General features: G+C 38.5%; 1 protein-coding gene across 2 annotated transcripts; it reads right to left on the minus strand.

Moving 5' to 3' along the window:
• Positions 1–2,624: 2,624 nt before the first annotated feature.
• LOC143127306 (uncharacterized) lies at positions 2,625–18,420 on the minus strand. Of its 2 annotated transcripts, XM_076288713.1 has the most exons (10): positions 18,297–18,420; positions 15,915–16,066; positions 12,311–12,367; positions 8,604–12,217; positions 7,959–8,023; positions 7,697–7,875; positions 7,410–7,525; positions 7,249–7,313; positions 3,911–4,053; positions 2,625–3,244 (listed from the first exon to the last, which is right to left on the minus strand). In XM_076288713.1, the coding sequence occupies exons 3-10, from the start codon at positions 12,348–12,350 to the stop codon at positions 3,153–3,155; spliced, it is 4,314 nt and encodes a 1,437-aa protein (XP_076144828.1). In that variant the 5' UTR covers positions 12,351–12,367; positions 15,915–16,066; positions 18,297–18,420; the 3' UTR covers positions 2,625–3,152. The 2 variants fall into 2 exon arrangements, with proteins under 2 accessions (XP_076144828.1, XP_076144827.1); XM_076288712.1 differs by lacking the exon at positions 15,915–16,066 and having other exon boundaries at positions 2,626–3,244.
• Between the last annotated feature and the right edge of the window lie 2,998 nt (positions 18,421–21,418).

Below are 21,418 nucleotides of genomic sequence, written 5' to 3' on the forward strand. Positions count from 1 at the left end.
AGACCATTTCTAATCCAGAAAAAATATATACAAATACATGACGAACTTCACAATATACGTTAGTAATGTCACCAGGATAGTAGCATGGAAAAATAAACTATATCAGACAACTGTTAAACAGGGCCAAATACATGTACTGTCTGTTTTGAAGTGCTAAAATAATTTTCGAAACTGGCTTTGTGGACAAGATTATCATCGTTTTCGTTTAGTCCATGAAATAGCAGACAATACGCGATACTAAATTTAGATTAAAAATGACTGCATAAAGAAGGCTAGATGATCTTAGTTTATAGGCCTACCTTGCTGTTAATTTAAACTAGGGTTAGCTGTGCTTAGACAAGAGCCAACGGGCTATAATGACAGACTTCACAATATACAGACGTATGTCGCCAGGATAGTAAAATGGAAAAATAAATTATATAAGACAACTATTAAAAAGGGGCAAATACATTTACTATTAGTTTTGAAGTGCTAAAATATCTGACGAGAATCATCAATGTCTGCTCTAAGTGGGGACGAGAGTCGTCGACATCGTTTTCAATTTACTTAGGCTAGTCCTTGAAGTTAGCTGGTAATAACAACAGACAATACTTTTCAACAAGTCGATATTTTTAACTGTAAACTTACACAAGTTAAAAGGAAGGCATAACGAGGACTAGATGATTATAAATGATCTCGATGAGGACTAGATGATTGATTTAAACAAATAGGCTATGCCTACCTTGTTGTTAAAGCTATAGCTATGCTTAAGCCAGAGACAATACTTTGCTATCGACACCAGCTACCAGCAAACAAGCTATGCTCGTCTTTTACTAAACAAAAATCTACACAATGCCGGGGTAAAACTACTTAATGAATCCGAAAACCAAACTCACCAAATTTCAATGACTTGTGCTCATTCCACTATGGGTCATGTCTTCAGAAAAGGAGTAAAGTCGTCGGGTTGGCAGAACTTCGTTCTCGATATTACAGCAAGGTGGCAGCAAAGTTACAGTATGCGGGAAAATGTACTGTAATATATTCCCGCGTCAATAATATTACCCAGAATGCAACATTAACTGCAACACTGTGCTGTAAAAACATGATATTGTATCATACTGTAGAATTTAGCTGTACTGTACTGCAAAACCTACAGCCACATTTAACAGTGTATATAGCCAGACACTGTTATTTACATGTTTACATGTCAGCTCCATGTCAATGATTTTGGTTTTCCTCCAACAATTTTATTGTTTGTTAAGTAAACAAATATATAAATCATAAGGGTAACGCTTTAGAATAACATGTGCTTATTAGGTATTAACAGTGCATAATAAGCAGTTAACAATTCATTACTAACAGTTAGTTAACTGTTGTTATCCTTTAATAACATTAACTAACTGTTAACATGCAGCTTGTAAGTGTTAATAAGCAGCCTTTTAAGTTACTTACAAGCATATTTGTTAACAGTTGTAAGTGTTAACAAGCAGCTTGTTAATGCTTATGGTTTATAAGACAAAGAGGTGGATAACTAATACGCTTATAAGACCTTTCTTACCTATTTGTAGTACATTTTGCAGCCCCCCAATCTAAAGCGAGGACCATGTAGCCTATAGTTCCACAAGCCCAACCTCCTATCTCTCTATATAATGTATCTATCTATCTAGCTTGGTTTAGCTGTGAGAAATGCACCTTCAAAATTGTTGCTGTGAGCAGGAATCGAACCCCGGTCTCCTGCATCAGAGAGTGCATCGCTACTTCTTGAGCTACACTATTGTTCCTAATTGGCTGATGAAAATGTTTATTTTGATTCTATACTCCGATGTTCTATATCATACTAGCTATGCTTTTTACAAATATGTTTCTGATGGAAAAGTGGTGTTTCATTTCCTTAATCTTTGTTCAGTGAATGCATAAAACAGTTTGTCAGTTTGTCAGCAGTCTAAAGATATGCCAGCTTTGTATATAGTTTGGTTACCTAGCAACCGAGGCTTAAAGACGATAAGTGGGTGCATTCAAAGCTCTGGTTCAAAGTTGCAAACATAGGCGAACGTTCGTGATCGATTTGAAACATGTTTCAGTTTGCCTTGAACAGAGACGAACATTCGTGGTCTGTTTCTGCATTAATTAAACACCACTTTTCCATCAGAAACATAAAAAAGCAGTAAAAAGCATAGCACTTCGGAATATAGAATCAAAATAAACAATTTCATCAGCTGTATAAGAAAAGTAGTGTAGCTCAAGAAGTAGCGATGCACTCTCTGATGCAGGAGACCGGGGTTCGATTCCTGCTCACAGCAACAATTTTGAAGGTGCATTTCTCACAGCTAAACCAAGTTAGATGGAGAGATACAGTATATAGAGAGATAGAAGGTTGGGCTTGTGGAACTATAGGCTACATGGTCCTCGCTTTAGATTGGGGGGCTGCAAAATTTACTACAAATAGGTAAGAAAGGTCTTATAAGCGTATTAGTTATCCACCTCTTTGTCTTATATACCATTAACAAGCTGCTTGTTAACACTTACAACTGTTAACAAATATGCTTGTAAGTAACTTATAAGGCTGCTTATTAACACTTACAAGCTGCATGTTAACAGTTAGTTAATGTTATTAAAGGATAACAACAGTTAACTAACTGTTAGTAATGAATTGTTAACTGCTTATTATGCACTGTTAATACCTAATAAGCACATGTTATTCTAAAGCGTTACCATAATAAGTTATCAACACAGACAGTAATCAGCAATACATGTGAACTCAGAATTAATTATATCTCATTGTACAATATGTATATTTATGAATTGGAGAAAACAATGGCAGCAAGTAAATTAGTATAAATATAAAAAAGACACCCAGTTTGTTTATACATACAAAATAGTTGTGCAATATGCAATATGTTTAGTAATACCAGCTCCAAGTCTTTAGCATTAGAAAACAAAAACAGACATGGTTTATTTTTCCTCCAACAATTGAATTGTTTGATAACAAAATTCATATTTAAATAAATATATAAATGAATAGGTTATGATCACAGACAGTAATCAGCAATACTCAGAACACAAATCATAATTGATCATATCTGTTTTGGTGGTGGAATTAGATCCATCAAACATTTTCTCTTCATGGGGACAGTCCACTCAAATGCAAGGTCAAAGGTGAGAGATCTCGGGGTTTACCAGGGCTGAGCCGCAAGGAGTGACAAGAGGGTGAGCCCACAGGCACTCAGGAGGTTAACACTGCTGCTGACTTCACCCGCTGACACAGCTGTGTGTGTGTGTGTGTGTGTGTGTGTGTGTGTGTGTGTGTGTGTGTGTGTATGAATTCGGGAAGAAGACAAAGGAGGTAGTTAGTACAGAATGCATTATATTTATATTTACCTTGCACACCTGACAGACATGATATACTCTCGTAACAGGCATAGGCTTTTACACGGCAAGAAATGTTGGGCATGACTGGCACATAAACAAATCAGTAAGAAATCAAATAAGGAAAATCAATTAAATTCATAGATTAGTCTTTTTCCTGTATAACGATGAATTATATGGTCAGGGAACAAACTGCAGTACAATAACAATAACAATAGTGTTGTAAGCAGTCAATGTGAATCCTGTCTGATCTCCAACAATCTCCCACATATATTAATGTGTAACAGTTTACTGTTCAAATTGGCATGCCAAAATGAGAAACTGTAGCCTTGTGCCTTTTGAAATTGCAGAGTAAAATGTTTTATTAACATGGTTAAGTATTTTGACACTCGTGGGCATAAGAGTGATAATCATTTTTCATTAAGATGGCACTGGCATCTTTTGCAGTTATTCCACTGTGTGGTGCAGTTTGCACATATTGTTGAACAATGCACTTACTGTAACATTAATTAGTGACTAAAAAAAGAGGAAGAACTCCCTTGGTTTATGTAACACAACTGTCTACCTGTGCCGTTGATGAAGATGATGGTAAATGACAAGTTTCCACTCAATGCAGCTCTAGTCAGGGTGGCTATAATCTGTGTATCATTGGGGAACGTTGCATCGGAGGTTATGGTCATGTTCGCCTCATGGATAATTGATCCATTGCTGTTGAAGGGGAAATACAAAAGTATAGCAAGAAGCAAGATTAGAATACATGTCTAGCATGAGCATCTCGCGCGCACACACACACACACACACACACACACACACACACACACACACACACACACACACACACACACACACACACACATACATTGGTGAAACCAAACACTCCATGAAAATTCGAGTCAGACAACACCTTTACTATATCCGTAAGAACAAGGATAGGTGTGTTTACAACCATATTTAAATCCATTCCATTGATCAGCTTAGAATCATGGGCCTCCAATCAGACCATTCCTGGACCAAGCAACATAGACTGAATGTTGAACGTAGGTGGATGTTAAAACTTAACACAATTGAACCATGGGGCTTAAATGAAAAATGGTAATTTACACCTCATGTAATTACTAGTGTATGACTAGTGTATTACCGCTTTAAGATCATGTTATTACTGTGTAATTACTAGTGTATGACTAGTGTATTACCTTATTAGGATCATACTATTACTGTGTAATTACTAGTGTATTACTAGTGTATTAACTTATTAGGATCTTACTATTACTGTGTTATTACCATCATTTGAACCTCCTTATTCTGCCTGCTCCTTTCCAGGATTATTACTAATAAAGCAAACCTGTGGCTGTGTCTCCCTTGTCCTTGTTGATTGTTGTCTAGAGTTCTAGAACATCTTTTTGACGTTCCAGTGTTTAATACTAGTATGGGTTTAAACATAGTGATGTCTTGACTTTTATGGAGACCATGTTAGTTTTACCTGGGAAACTTAGAGACCAAGATGACCAACACATAGACTAGAAAAACTTACTGTACAAAAACCCTCAAAAAACCTTTTAAAGTGAGAAAATTGTATTCTTATTATTTTTTTCTCCCAAAAAATAAATAAAAAATTTACAAAGTCTACTCTTGTAGAATGTTATAGGTATACAATGGGTTAAAAAAGTGTTGCTTGCAGATTTTGTGGTGTCTGTTTGCCATTTTAGTCAATTAGGATTGGTCTATAGTACTAGAATTTAAAAACCAGGATTCTCCTGTTGGAACACCTCATTAGTTCAGTGGAACTTTTGTTTGGAGTTTTAGGCCTGGGGTTCAACCTTTATTCTTTAACCTTTCTTCCTTCCCCCCCCCCTCCCTTATTTTACTTTGTTTCTTGTTATTAATTGTGTGTTTTATAGATTACTTTTTTCTCAGGAAACTGCCTTATACTCAACAGTAGAGAGGAAGAGTGCCGACCAGACACCCGGGAGTCCTGGGTTCAATTCCTGGCTCTGCCCCCCCCCCCCCCCTACCTTTTTTTTCCCCCCTTCTCCATTTGTGTGCAATTAATGGCTGAGTCTAAATCATATCATAACTTTTCCTAACCTTAACCTCAGTGATAAGTATAAACCATATCATAACCCTAACCTTAACCCAAACCCTGACCCTAACCTCAGTGATAAGTATAAATCATATCATAACCCTAACCTTAACCTCAGTGACAAATCCAACTGGGATTCCAAAGTGAGCATCTGCTCAATAGCTCAGGGGTAAACCTGGGGTATGCCACACTGAGGACCAGGGTTCAATTCCCACCCTTTTGTTTCTTACCTTCCCTTCCCTCCCCCCCTTGTCTTTATAGGTTGTCTTTTCTTAGCCATATCCTAAGGCACAGGTGGCAGAGTGCATGAGCTGGGGGTTACCACCCAGGAATCCCGGGTTCGATCCTTGGCAGGCACGAAGCCGCATTTCCTATTCCCTTATCACAAGTTGCCTGTACCATACTCCAAACTCTAATCCTAACCTTAAGCCATGACTAACCCTAGTGCCGTCCAGGCAGCGCTGCCTTGAAGACAACGCTGGGGTCATAAAATACCATGAAACCTATAGTGCCCATACCACATTTAGATCCACAGGGACCGGGGCCAGGTTCAAATCCGGCCCAGGTAATTTTCTGATTCCACCCCATCTCTCTCTTCCACTTGCTTCTTGTCACTTTCTTCACTGTCTTATCAATGCTTGTCAGCTAATGTGAGAACAGCTGTGTTCAATGAAGCCCACAGTGTTTCAATGACGGCTATTGCTGAAGCGTCAGGCCTGGCGTGAATCCCTCCTTGTTTGAAGACGTACGCTAATAAAGACGGGAAATTTACCGATTCAAGTTCACAACGCAAAGGGCACCGACAAAGGTAACCAGTCGTATTGCATATATGCAAATCCTTAGTGGGGGGAAAAATACAGATATCTCAATAAACCACAATGACATCAATAGATGGTACGACGGTAGATTTCCGTGTAGCATCCCTTTCTCCATTCCACAGTGGGGAGTTCACCTTGTCTAAATAAGAATTCTATTTCCTTATTAGTTACATGGTTGAGGTTGAAGATATTTAGGCACATCAAGTTTCTCACATACTGGAACTTCAATATAGCCATATGATTCTTTTGTTCAGTTCTGCACTGGATTTGAATTAGGAACCTTGGGCATGGATATTGTAAAAAACATACATAGGATTTTGGCCTATTGATTATAATTTATAATGTGGTTAATTCAAAGCTTTGTCACTCCGTCACTTTGGATAAAAGTGCAGCTAAATGACTAAATGTAAATGTAAATGATTCTTAGTTTTGACTATAAATTGTGTCCACACTACATGAACTTAGATGGTAGACTAAGGCAGACGGTATACTATTTGTTATCACAGGCTAAATTGTATTCATTTTAATTTTAATTTTATTTAAATACTTAAGGACCCTGGCCTGTTTACGAGTATGTGTGAAGAATGACAAAGATGTATAGTTAGGTATGAAACTAGTTGGTAGTTCCTGCTTTCAATACCTTTTCATCTGAGAAAACCCATATTTGTCAGCAATTTAAAAACAAAAATGGCTGCCATGGTCCCAGGGGCCAAATCTGAGGCACCTTTTATTCTAAATCTGATCAGACCCATTTTGTACGTTTTTATATATAAAAAAGTATTTTGAGTATTTAAAAAAATGTAAAATGAAAGTACAGTATTTCATTTTAATACATAATATGGTTACTGTATTTTGTAGTTTATTTTGATACATTTCAAATTAGGGTATTAGGCATTTTATTTGAAAATAATTCTGATGTATTTTCGCACCCCCCTACACACACACACACACACGCACACAAACACAATTATCTATGCTTTTTAGAGTGTGAAGTTTGACAGTCACCTGAAGCTTGTTGGTGTGAGGCTGATGAAATCAGGTTGGTAGTCTTCAAAGAAAAATGGCTCAAGCTACATGGATGGAATAAAGAAATACAGAAAGTCTAAAATTACAAGGTCAATGGTTTCATACTGTCAATCATCTAAAATTCGCAAAATGTAGGTTACCTCTCTTTTAATGAGTGAGGATCTTTCACTGAAGGCCTCCGAAGTGGAATTCAAAAGGTCAGCAATAAATGTGTCATTTGTACGGAACTGGACAATGGCTGCTGATTTGGGTTCACCTGGAAAACACACACACACGCACACGCTTGTGAAGACATATTATATACTAGTTTGTCATGATGAGGCAGCTGTCTGAACCAAGTCTTTGGTTTATTTGTTATACATACAGTATGTTCATTCATGGTTTTAAAGATCAGTATTATTAATTTCATTAACAACAATTTTCTTACTTCTCACAAATATGGATCCAGGAACCACAGAAAGATTGAAGCCTGAATTTGAGTCATTTACGGCGATAGCCAGGGCTTCAACAACAACAGAGCTTGTAGGGAGGGGCTCAATTGAATTCTCGTTGAACACAACGTCAATATCTGTCTCAACTTCATCTGTTCTGTATCGAGTAACCTGCCTGTAACAGTGTCAAAGCATTTGTCTCAGTCTTAAAATGTACATTGCTCTCTAACTGTGATTTGACTTAAGAGGGGAATTTACCTGAATTGTCTCACAATGGTCCGCACAAACCGTGATCCAAAACGTTGTTGATAGATCATATCACACTACACACAAAGACAGCAAAAGAGAGAAAACATTTTTCAGATTTAATGTATTACAGTTTTTCTTCGATTTCTTCAAGTTCAAACTCCATATCATCTAGTCACATGTTCACATTATAAAGTCAAACAAACAGCAAATGCTTTCACACATCCATGCAATCACAAATGTATAATTGTCTGCTGTTTTTGATATTATTAATTGCTAATTAAAATATTAATGAAAAATGTCATGTTGGTTTTCTGTTGAATAGTCCTTCCCCAAACTCATTTAAGCATTAGTTTATTGTTTGAATGCATGCAACAGTTGTAGAACCTACTGTCATATTTTTCGGAAAAGCACTGCTGTACTGTAAAGCAGTCTTGACTTTTTCCCTATATGACAATTAATTACATGATCCAACAACAAACTGCAGTACAAACAATGCTACTATATGAACAGATGTAGTAAACCAATTGGAGTGTATAAAATCTATATTCGATTATATTTTTATATAATCTGTGCATTGTAGTTTTTCAGTAATCAGTGACTGAAGTCAGAATACTTGTATTTGTTGTGTTGGTTTCTGATTACATGAGTACTTACTGCATTTTCAACCTCTGCTGCTTGCTGCTGGAACTCTGGGCTCCCGGTGTTGGCAAGAGCTGACTGGAATAATATGAGGAGGACAGCACGAATCTCAAAAGTAGGAGCGGGACGGGATGGTGGTCTAGTTGTAGTTGTGGTGGTGGTTGTAGTGGGAATGGTTGTTATGGTGGCTAGAGTAGTTGTAATTGTGGTAGGGGCTGGGGCAGTTGTTGTAGCAGTATATTGTGTTTCTCCACTACTAGTTGATTGTGTTGCTTTATTTGTAGTTGATGGTGTTGCTGACTTTGTGCTTAATGGTGTTACTCTATTTGTAGTTGATGGTCTTGTATCATTTGTAATTAATTGTATTGCTGCATTTGTAGTTGATTGTGTCGCTCCTCTTGTAGTAGTATGAGATACTTTGTTTGTAGTAGATTGTGTTGTTGATTGTGAGGTTTCATTTGTGGTTGATTGTGCTGCTTCATTTGTGGTTGCTTGTGATGCTCCGGCTGTAGTTGATTGTGCTGCTGCATTTGTAGTTGGTTGTGCTGTTGCAGCTATAGATGATTGTAATGTTCCAACTGTAGTCGATTGTGTTGCCTCAGCGTTAGTTGATTGTGTTTCCCCAATTGTAGTGGTTTGTGTTGCTTCACTTGTAGTTGATTGTGTTGCTCCGGCTGTAGACGATTGTGATGCTCCAACGGTAGACGATTGTGTTGCTCCGGCTGTAGATGATTGTGATGCTCCAACTGTAGCTGATTGTGTTGCTCCGGCTGTGGTTGATTGTGTTTCCCCAATTGTAGTGGTTTGTGTTGCTTCACTTGTAGTTGATTGTGTTGCTCCGGCTGTAGATGATTGTGATGTTGCAACTATAGTTGATTGTGTTGCTCCGGCTGTGGTTGATTGTGATGTTCCAACTGAAGTTGATTGTGTTGTTCCGGCTGTGGTTGATTGTGTTTCCCCAATTGTAGTGGTTTGTGTTGCTTCACTTGTAGTTGATTGTGCTGCTGTATTTGTAGTTGATTGTGTTGCTCCGGCTGTAGATGATTGTGATGTTGCAACTATAGTTGATTGTGTTGCTCCGGCTGTGGTTGATTGTGATGTTCCAACTGAAGTTGATTGTGTTGTTCCGGCTGTGGTTGATTGTGTTTCCCCAATTGTAGTGGTTTGTGTTGCTTCACTTGTAGTTGATTGTGCTGCTGTATTTGTAGTTGATTGTGTTGCTCCGGCTGTAGATGATTGTGATGTTCCAACTGAAGTTGATTGTGTTGTTCCGGCTGTGGTTGATTGTGTTTCCCCAATTGTAGTGGTTTGTGTTGCTTCACTTGTAGTTGATTGTGCTGCTGCATTTGTAGTTGATTGTGTTGCTCCGGCTGTAGATGATTGTGATGCTCCAACTGTAGTCGACTGTGTTGCTCCGGCTGTAGATGATTGTGATGTTGCAACTATAGTTGATTGTGTTGCTCCGGCTGTGGTTGATTGTGATGTTCCAACTGAAGTTGATTGTGTTGTTCCGGCTGTGGTTGATTGTGTTTCCCCAATTGTAGTGGTTTGTGTTGCTTCACTTGTAGTTGATTGTGCTGCTGTATTTGTAGTTGATTGTGTTGCTCCGGCTGTAGATGATTGTGATGTTGCAACTATAGTTGATTGTGTTGCTCCGGCTGTGGTTGATTGTGATGTTCCAACTGAAGTTGATTGTGTTGTTCCGGCTGTGGTTGATTGTGTTTCCCCAATTGTAGTGGTTTGTGTTGCTTCACTTGTAGTGAATTGTGCTGCTGCATTTGTAGTTGATTGTGTTGCTCCGGCTGTAGATGATTGTGATGCTCCAACTGTAGTCGATTGTGTTGCTCCGGCTGTAGATGATTGTGATGTTGCAACTATAGTTGATTGTGTTGCTCCGGCTGTGGTTGATTGTGTTTCCCCAATTGTAGTGGTTTGTGTTGCTTCACTTGTAGTTGATTGTGCTGCTGTATTTGTAGTTGATTGTGTTGCTCCGGCTGTAGATGATTGTGATGTTGCAACTATAGTTGATTGTGCTGTTCCAGCTGTAGATGATTGTGATGTTCCAACTGAAGTTGATTGTGTTGTTCCGGCTGTGGTTGATTGTGTTTCCCCAATTGTAGTGGTTTGTGTTGCTTCACTTGTAGTTGATTGTGCTGCTGCATTTGTAGTTGATTGTGTTGCTCCGGCTGTAGATGATTGTGATGCTCCAACTGTAGTCGATTGTGTTGCTCCGGCTGTAGATGATTGTGATGTTGCAACTATAGTTGATTGTGTTGCTCCGGCTGTGGTTGATTGTGTTTCCCCAATTGTAGTGGTTTGTGTTGCTTCACTTGTAGTTGATTGTGCTGCTGTATTTGTAGTTGATTGTGTTGCTCCGGCTGTAGATGATTGTGATGTTGCAACTATAGTTGATTGTGCTGTTCCAGCTGTAGATGATTGTGATGTTCCAACTGAAGTTGATTGTGTTGTTCCGGCTGTGGTTGATTGTGTTTCCCCAATTGTAGTGGTTTGTGTTGCTTCACTTGTAGTTGATTGTGCTGCTGCATTTGTAGTTGATTGTGTTGCTCCGGCTGTAGATGATTGTGATGCTCCAACTGTAGTCGATTGTGTTGCTCCGGCTGTAGATGATTGTGATGTTGCAACTATAGTTGATTGTGTTGCTCCGGCTGTGGTTGATTGTGATGTTCCAACTGAAGTTGATTGTGTTGTTCCGGCTGTGGTTGATTGTGTTTCCCCAATTGTAGTGGTTTGTGTTGCTTCACTTGTAGTTGATTGTGCTGCTGTATTTGTAGTTGATTGTGTTGCTCCGGCTGTAGATGATTGTGATGTAGCAACTATAGTTGATTGTGTTGCTCCGGCTGTGGTTGATTGTGATGTTCCAACTGAAGTTGATTGTGTTGTTCCGGCTGTGGTTGATTGTGTTTCCCCAATTGTAGTGGTTTGTGTTGCTTCACTTGTAGTTGATTGTGCTGCTGCATTTGTAGTTGATTGTGTTGCTCCGGCTGTAGATGATTGTGATGCTCCAACTGTAGTCGATTGTGTTGCTCCGGCTGTAGATGATTGTGATGTTGCAACTATAGTTGATTGTGTTGCTCCGGCTGTGGTTGATTGTGTTTCCCCAATTGTAGTGGTTTGTGTTGCTTCACTTGTAGTTGATTGTGCTGCTGTATTTGTAGTTGATTGTGTTGCTCCGGCTGTAGATGATTGTGATGTTGCAACTATAGTTGATTGTGCTGTTCCAGCTGTAGATGATTGTGATGTTCCAACTGAAGTTGATTGTGTTGCCTCAGCTGTGGTTGATTGTGTTTCCCCAATTGTAGTGGTTTGTGTTGCTTCACTTGAAGTTGATTGTGCTGCTGCATTTGTAGTTGATTGTGTTGCTCCGGCTGTAGATGATTGTGATGTTCCAACTGTAGTCGATTGTGTTGCTCCGGCTGTGGTTGATTGATGGGTTTCATTTGTGGTTGATTCATTTGTATTTGATTGTGTTACACTGTTTGTAGTTGATTGTGTAGCTACAGCTGTAGTTGATTCTGTTGCTTCTTTTGTTGTTGATTGTGTTGCTCCATTTGTTGTTAGTCTTGTTGTTCCCAGAGTAGTTGACTGTGTAGCTCCAATTGCAGCGGATGCTGCGGATGATAAAAGTGAATTAGATAAATAAAAGTAATCAATTGTATTCACCTGCAAAAATAAATTATACTATTATATCTGATACTACTCACCAAGAATCACAATGACCATAGCAGTGATTTTCCCCCACATTTTCTTAGTTGAAGGATCTGTGACAGAGTGGATCATATGTTTGCACACACACACACACACAGACACACACATTAAATGAGTTATATTTGGTGTATTTTTAAGTACTTGGAAGAGATCCTTTAGTACATTTGTATTATGTAGATCTAGTGTCTGTGTAGTTTTGTATCAATTGCATGGTGCATTTGTGTCAATTGCATGATGTGACCCATCTAATAGAAAGCACATCTACCTAAAGGTACAAATAAAGTAAGACCACACATTTTCAGGAAGCAAAATAATTTGCTAGCATTAATTCTAAGGCGTCTTATTGTTTAACAAAGTAATTCACAAAGTCCATAGTGCTAAGCGTTTAATAATAATTATTATTATTATTGCATATTGCATACTATATCATAATAAGGAGCCCGGGATATATATTTTTCCCACAAAATTGTGCACTCTCGTGTATTTGTACACAATTGTAAAGTGAAAACATGAATGCACAGTCTAGCAAAATGGCCACACAATTTTGTAAAACACACAATTTATATGAGCACACCAATTAGTAAAATGAGTGCTCATCCTCTCAATTTATATAATAAAATATTACAATGACACCTCCCAGGGTTCAATCACCATTTACCATATGTCTGGGAGAGCTTAGTGAGTTGAGGATCCTCAATTCACATAAACAGCAGGTTATTTAATTCCACCCCTGAATGTTTTGAAACTTACATTTAAAAGAGATCATTATTTATTGTGAAGCTTCTACAACTGGATCTACAGGTTATTCTCAGTCGTGAATGCCAAAAAAGAACACACATACAAACAATCTGCTAATTGTGATTTTAAATAATTTCATTTATGAAAACAGGGCTGCCATGTGAAGATGGAACCACCTAGTTGCTCATAAATAGCTAGCGAAATACACTACAAACTGACACAGTCACATATAAAAAAATAAACTGTTTGATGACACGTTTGTATGGACAGGACGTAATTTCATTTGACTTACAATAAAATATTTACAACAATAGATGATTGAGGTTGTTGTTTGTGGTGTTATTGCAAGCTGCTGAATTCCCTTGCTACTGAGATCTGATTGTGAATTTCGAAACATTACAACATGCAGGCTCGGACTGGCAATCTGTACAACCGGGCAAATGCCCGGTGGGCCGGTGACCTCCGGGATTTTTTTTTTTAGTTATTTAGGCCCCGTTTACACCAAGGGAAGACGCAGATATTTCCCTGTGGTTTGGCCTCTCATTTACACGAAAACCCCGTTTTTATCACATAAAACGATTATTTCTAAAAACTAAACTAAAAACAAAGTGGAGATTTATGATAACGCCGGTTATGTGTTGTCGTGTCAACTGGGAGAAACGGGGTTTTAGGTTCTCAAACGTAACATTACACGCCAGAAAATGCTTAACGGCATGTGAGTGCCCTATGTTTACAGTTTGTTTGGCTACTGATTATGGATGCTATTAAGGTGGTACACATTTTTACGTTTTTGCAAACGCTTTAGGCCTGTTTGCATTGGCAAATATAATTCAAAAGAGAAATAGGAAGTGATTTGTTTCTGTTGTTGCTAATTTCGGGATTCTGATTGGCTAACGTGGGATTGAGCTTCTCCTTACACTGCCACCGACAGGTTTGGCATGCTCTTGACGGCATATATACACGGGGAAACTTCTCTGAAAACTGACAGGTGTGCATGATGTTATTTTTGAAAACGGAGAGGGTGAAATGTCCGTTTATGAAAATAGCCGGCCATGTATAAATGTAGCCTTAGCCTATTTGCGGCCCGTCATGTAGACCTTGGCTTAGCCTATAAATGCAGTTGCATCCATTTGGATTGGGGGGTGACAGGTCAATCATTTTGGCCTCTTCATGACAGGTTCAAGTGTGTGTTACGATCGCGCCCCCCTGCCCCACCCCTCAAGTGGATTTGTCCAAGCAGCCGCTTGGTTTGTGGGGAAATATAGCCTACGAGTCCATGCATGGTAGCCTAGGCTATATAAGTGCCCTCCGCTGGCTGGTGTTCACATCATCGCAGTTTAACCGAAAAACAGCAATCAGAGGTGTCTAATTTTATTCCATAAATATATTGTTTTTATAGACGTAAGTTGCACGCGCTACGAAGACCTTCCATTTACTGCACCATGTAGACTACTGTAATGCGGTTTGTCTGTCAACATAAAAAAAACTCCGGGTACCTACAATTTTCGCACAACTTGGTGGAAAAGTGTAGCACAGGTTAAAGAAAACCTATTCATGTTTGGACTCAAAAGGAACTTCAAAGTATTTCCCATATAGTAGCCTTTTAGCTCACAATGACAGTGAAAGTGGAACTTGGAAAGTGGAAGTCTCTCCACCGAGTGTTACATTAGATGCACAATCAATCGCGAGTCGATGCACGTAAAAAGTATCAACTGGTAGGTTAGTAACGAAGGTAGCCTAATTTTGCAAAATGTGATGACGGCACACAAACTTGGGCAAAAACGTTTAGTGTACACTTGTGGTGATAGCCTACAGTTAATGTGAATCGCTGACTATAACCAATGTAGAAGATTTCCACCAAATAGGCCTAAAGGATGTGGTTGTGTTTCTACAACATGTTGCCACAAATCGTAATTTCTGTCACGATTTCTATGACGATCTCCATGCATGTTCAGTAGCCTATATTTTTCATTTAGTCAAGCAGTGACATGTGGTTTAATCAGTGTTGGGCAAGTTACTTCAAAATCGTAATATATTATGTATTACTTATTACTGTCATTTCAAAGTAATTCATTACATTATAATATTACTGTCTCTGAATTGTAAGGCATTACACTACTATTGTATTACTTTTAAGTTACTTTTACCAAATATGGATTTGGAATTCTAAATGCTGTTTATTATGCTCAATGCAGCTCATTGCACTTCTAATGGAGGGTGATGTGGTACAACATAATGACTGAGCTAGGCTTAAGGCTACAGTAGAATGCAATAGGTGCAGTGATGGCTCATGATGCAATACAAGGAACATAGCCAGAATTTTGTTTAAAGAAGACAAAAGGTCAAAGTCTGGTCAATTGTGATAGAAATGCTGTAACTTTAGGCTTAGGCCTACTCATTACAATCAACAGAGAGCCCACTACCTGTATATTGTAACCCAAAACTTAAAGACATGTCAAGATAGGCTACACAGTGCAGCTACTGGCCATTTTGGTGCCCTAACTGGTGAAATACAGTATTAACCTAAGTATGTCATCATATGGCCAACTATAAAGATGTAATCTGCCTGTTCCCAGGGATGGGTAGTATTTCTGAAACATGTAATATGTGTTTCAAATGCAAAATAGTATTTTGTCATTTGTATTTTATTGGGTTGAAGGAAATGGCTCTGTATTTTGTATCAAAATACTTTATTGGTGTGTATTTTTGTATTTTAAAAATACTGCAAAATACTAAATGTGAAAAAAACAAAAAAAGTAGATACTACACACAGGTGTAATGAATAATTGGTAATTAGGCAACAATGGTTTATGTTTATCGCAATCAGCTAATGTGAGAACAGCTGTGTTCAACAACACTTACAGCTTTTCAGTGACGGCTATTGCTGAAGCATCAGCCCTGGTCTGAAGCACTGGTGTGAAGTGGTACGCAAGTAAAGATGAGCAAGTTGACCTGTGCAAGTTCACATAAGGACACTGACAAAGGCAACCATGTCCCATTGTCTCCATGCCAATCTTTAACAGAAAAATGTCAGATATCTCAACCACAATGACATCAATAGATGGTATTGAAAATAAATGTGTTTATTGTAGCCTACAGAAAATAAATAGCCTATCATACTGTCAGTTAATTGCCTACAGTGCAGTGAAGAGTAAAGTTATAGGGCAACTTGAAGTTTTATGAAAATAATTTACGAACCAGAACATAAAGACCATGAAGCTTCTATTTCTTGCAGCTGTTAAAACACCCGCTAGATCAGGGGTGGGCAACTAATTTCCCCAAGGGGCCACATGACAAACTGGGACTGTTGAGGAGGGCCGGACCCAAAATACCGAACTCAAGTCTGAACTCAATTCTGTCCAATTCTATTCTGTTCTTGTATAACATTAATTAAATCATATGGTTTTGTTTACTACTACTCGTAAGAACAGATGAAAATGTGAGGGAGACAAAGGAAAAACAGCAATAGGCTATTTAATCTATGTCCAGTATTTAATCCTCATTCTCGAAAATGATTTGACATTGACATTTTTTTTTTTCAGTTTTCAAAGACTGATATAAAAAAGTACTACAATATCTATATAATTAGGCTAGGCCATGAAAATGTGAAGGAGTCAGTACAACCATAGGCCTGTGCCACCATTTCATCAACACTCAGCAATATTTCATCATTAAATCATTACCATCATTAAATTAACTCTATGTAGAATTAGACTATGAAAATGTGGAGCAGACAATATTAGGCTGTCATTAGTTAATCAACATGCACAAAGAAAACTATTTTAAAAATGTAGGCTATGTTTTTGCTTTAACTTTATGCACAAAACTGTGATTGGTCAACTCGCCCTGTGTGTTGAGCCGGCTGCTTCAAGCAACCTGTGGTTCATACTAGTTCGCTAACATAAGCTTTGCAAATAAACTCTGCCAGTAACGTTTTGAAATTAACACTTCGTATCGCCAACAAACAGCAGGAGTTCGTTCTGACAACCTTTGCGGTGGTGAGCGACGCAGACATAAGACACACAAAACTTTGAAAGGTTTACGCCGACTTAAAGGCAACTGCATTGTGTCGACGCAGAAGCATAAATTCTATTCACCAGCACAATTCAGTGAGGGTGTTTAGGCCTACATCGTATGCATCCACGCACAAATGTATGGGCGTACAAATAGCAGTCGCTTTCAAAATAAAAGCAACGATATTGATTTGCGTGCATTATCTCTATGCTAGGCTCTTCACTATTTGTTCTTTCACGGACCTTACGCGGGCCGGTCAGGGAAAGCCCACGGGCCGGATGTGTGCGCTAGATAGTTTAAATACCCACCAACATTCGTTTTTGCAGTACAGATTATTTCTAAAAGTGATTTGTCTACTACTACAAACGAGTGATTTCTCGTTCGTCCTCCGCAAACTACAGGTGTTTCGGTAGAGAGCCATTGAATAAGCGATGCCAAGCAATTTCTGTAACACTTTTTGTGACATTCAGCAAATATCTCCTCATTTAATGTAAGTTCCTTCGGACAATAGGCCTACGTTCTACTCTACGTGCAGTTGTCCTCCATCTCAGTTGCATCAGTTTTCTAATTTTGAAGGTTCTAAAACATTATTATGCTTCACTGAATCCTTCTCGTTTTCTTTCATTTGTCCAGCTAACTTTTCCATTGAACCTAGCCATTTATGATGGATTACACACTCAACATTCTGAAATGTCCTGCACGATCAAGGCCAAATTAAGTTATCACGCAGCCACTGTGTCAGCAGTATCAGTACTGACGGTCACGGTGCGTTTCTGATGTCAAATTATTATGTAGGCTAGCCTACTAGACTGTTCTCACGTTGCAGCGCTTTACTTATATGATGTAGCATTAATCAATATGAGGGGCAGAGGGGGATAAATGTTGTCCCCCCCCGACGATAAAAATAATTTAGCAGACGTAGGGATAGGAAAACCTCACCATCCCCCCTTACAAATCGCACCCTGCATTAGCAGACCTGAAGTTAAGACTGACATGTCCATTTTGTAGGAGTATAGAGAAGTTTCTCTTAAATTTGCCAAATAGGAGCTATTTTTACCCATAACATTCTTTGTACAGATAGTTATACTGACATTTAAACATTCTGTTTTTTTTATTATAAGGGTCAACATGGCTATTCTATTTAATCACCAGAATGAAAAAAATATGCTACATTTAAAATGAATGATCAATTGCGTATGTTGAAAAGTCAAGAAAGTCTGACACACTCACATGATCCTAGTATGCAGTTGGCCGATCCCAATTGTAGTTAGCCCAATTTCAGTTAAGTCCTCAGGGAACTCTGTCAGTTGAATCGTGGTGATTCTACTGATGGTGAACCTGTGAAATTATTCTGTGTTTGTCTGTGTGATATAGATTTATATATATATAGGTGGGGTGACTTGATGGGAAACCAGTATTTAGTCATGCCTCGCACAAAAAACCCACACCCAGAATCCACGTTCTCCCTGACGTACACACACAGATTCATCTTTCACCACACCCCATGGTGACTCTCAACATTCCTTCAGAATATTTTGCTTCTGTTGTAATATGTTTGCACAAACATTGTGTGAGTTGGTAGTCTAGTTACCATAGCAGTGTTATCGTTCCATTTACCTTCACAGCCTCACCTGTTTGTGCCATTATTTGGTCAGTAAGGGAGTTTAGTATTTTGCTGTGCATTGTGGTGTTCAACCTGTTATAATTTGTTTTCCTAATGGTAGTGTTCCAATCCCATGTGCAGTCTCCAAATGTTGAGAGGATTGCATTTTCCAGTTCAAAGTGGGGCTTTCTATAATTGTAACAACTATAATGTCTTTACCACAAATGTCTATTTCCAAAGAAATCCTATATATTTCACAGTAGGCCTGTAACACAGAGCTGATGTGACAAAAAGCTTCAGCCAACAGATATTTCTCAATTTCAATGGATTGCAACTTTGCAACATGCATTTTAGATAGTTCTAAGTTCCCCGAAAGCATCTTAAGCCTAAGAGCATCGTAAAGTCCCTCTTACGAACGTCTTAAGATTTGCCGACTGTTTCCCGAAACCATCGTAGCTTAACGATAGATCTACGAGTGCTCCAGAGTTCTCGTTACCAGCTAAGAGCGTCTTAACAGTACTTCTCACTGAGGTCACCAACAGGACATACAGAGGAATTGCAACTTAGAATACATAATCCAACTTACGTTCCCATTCTTTATTGTGTTTACCTGTGATGAATCAGATTTTAGCGTGCAAAATAGCATAGCCTACATTTAATGGTCATAATAATGTGATGAAAAGCGGACAAAAATGCAATCAAGTTATGAAACGAGACGTTGCCAGAATAGTTTGCCATTATCTTTGCTAACCCAGTGGGCATTTGATGTCAATTCAACATCAATATGACATCAAACATCGACGTCAAAATTACGTCTAGAAACAGGTCTAGAATGAAAGTTGTATCGACGTCAATGTACTGATGTCAATCTGACGTCAAGATTTTGACCTCCGCGATGTCGTTTTGATGTTATTTTGATGTCATACTTTGTTGGCATTTGATGTCAATTCGACATTTATTTGACATCAAGATGTCATGATGTTGATGTCGTTTTGATGCTATTCTGATATCATTCAATGTCAAGCTTTGATGTCAATTCAACATTTATTCTACATCAACATGTCATTTCCATGTCAAGCTTTGTTGGCATTTGATGTCAATTCTACATCTATTTGATGTCAAGATGTTGATGTTGTTTTGATATCATTCAATATCAAGCTTCAATGTCAAATAAACATAAATGCGACAAACATTGATGTCAAAATTACATCAGCATTTATTGACATATTTTGATTATTTGTGCAGAATACAAGTACAAAGACAACAAAATGCAGTTTGTGTCTAACTAGAAGTGCAAAAAAGCAGAAAAGTGATATACAAAGTATAGACAGGTGGTACATATACAGTGCCGTGTAGACAGTAGTATACAGTTGGTTTATAGAAGGTGGTTTAGAGTAATATAAATTAAATATGTGCAGTGTATTAGTAGTTATCTTATAAGGGCAGAATAAATATGGCTAAATATGAACAATGTATGACAACATGTACAATGTAGTAACAAGTAATGGAATGTTGGAGAACATTGAGAGATCCAGTTGAATAGAGAGAGACAGAGAAAAGGTTTCTTTTAACAGGGTTCCTACACATTTTCTATTTTAAAATCCCATACTTTTTCCATCCTTTAATTTACAAACTTTTTGGTAGATTTTTCTGACCATTCTCGACAATGCTACTCCAAAACCAAACGTTTGTCTCAGCATCCAGGAATCGTTGAGCACCTACATTTGTGCTTTAACATTGATGGTGTGCCACTTTTTAAATCCTCCAACTTCCAAATGTGGCCCATACTCTGCAACTTTCACAACTTTGCTCCTTTCATTGTGGCCATCTACTGTGGAGTTGCTAAACCAAATTCAGAGGAAGAGTACTTAAGTGACTTTCTCCAGGAGTTGCAGCAGTTACAGCAAGATGGCATTGTTCATGGAGGCAAAGCACTTCAACTGTCTGTGAAAGTATTCATATGTGATGCTCCTGCCAGGGCATTCTTTAAGTGCATTCTTGTTACCATTCTTGTGAGTGATGCACTATCAGAGGCACCTATGACGGGAAGCTTTGTTCTTGGGGCCAAAGAGCCAGGTGCGGTTCCAAGGGCTGAAGACTGTTTTGTTTAGGCCAGCTCTGCTGCCACTCTGCCTCCACCGTACTGCTGCCACTCTGCCTCCACCGCACTGCTGCCACCTGTGGACAAGGAGGAGTGCGAGTTATACAACAAAATTAGTTATTAGTTGTTAGTGGCAGCACTAGTATAAAACCTCTAGAATCTCTAAAAACAATCACAAATAGGGCAGTTCATCACAGTTCAACAATTGTGGTTTGGAACTAGACCTGCTGCAACTGGATTGATAAAAAGTAATGTAGTTGCAAACATCTCACCTGGCTACTTGTATTTGGGAAGAGCAAAAGCTATCAGCCATAAGCATGATCATGTTATTAGGTTGTTGTTGTAGAACAAGGAAAGGAATATCCAGTGTTTCCTCTACATTTATTTAGGGAAAGCGGTCCGCCACGGTTTAAATCCTATCCCTCTCAAGCCCTCTGAAGTCACATTAAATGGGATAGGATTCAGGAACTAATTAATTTAAACCTCACTGACCAGAAGATGTAATGTCTGTTTCATAGCAGAGTTATTGCTAATCAGACATGATGTTGAGCAACTAGAATTGTTTTTAAAACATTTTTAAAAGTTTTTTTTTTTTTCCGGGGGCCGGATGGGTAGGTGGACTAGGGGGTGGCTCAAGGACTAGAGTGC

This window comes from Alosa pseudoharengus, unplaced genomic scaffold (assembly GCF_046254945.1).
Source record: "Alosa pseudoharengus isolate Yale_2024_CS ecotype anadromous, Long Island Sound unplaced genomic scaffold, YU_APseudo_1.1 YU_APseudo_1.1_scf_17, whole genome shotgun sequence".
NCBI classification, from domain to species: domain Eukaryota; kingdom Metazoa; phylum Chordata; class Actinopteri; order Clupeiformes; family Clupeidae; genus Alosa; species Alosa pseudoharengus.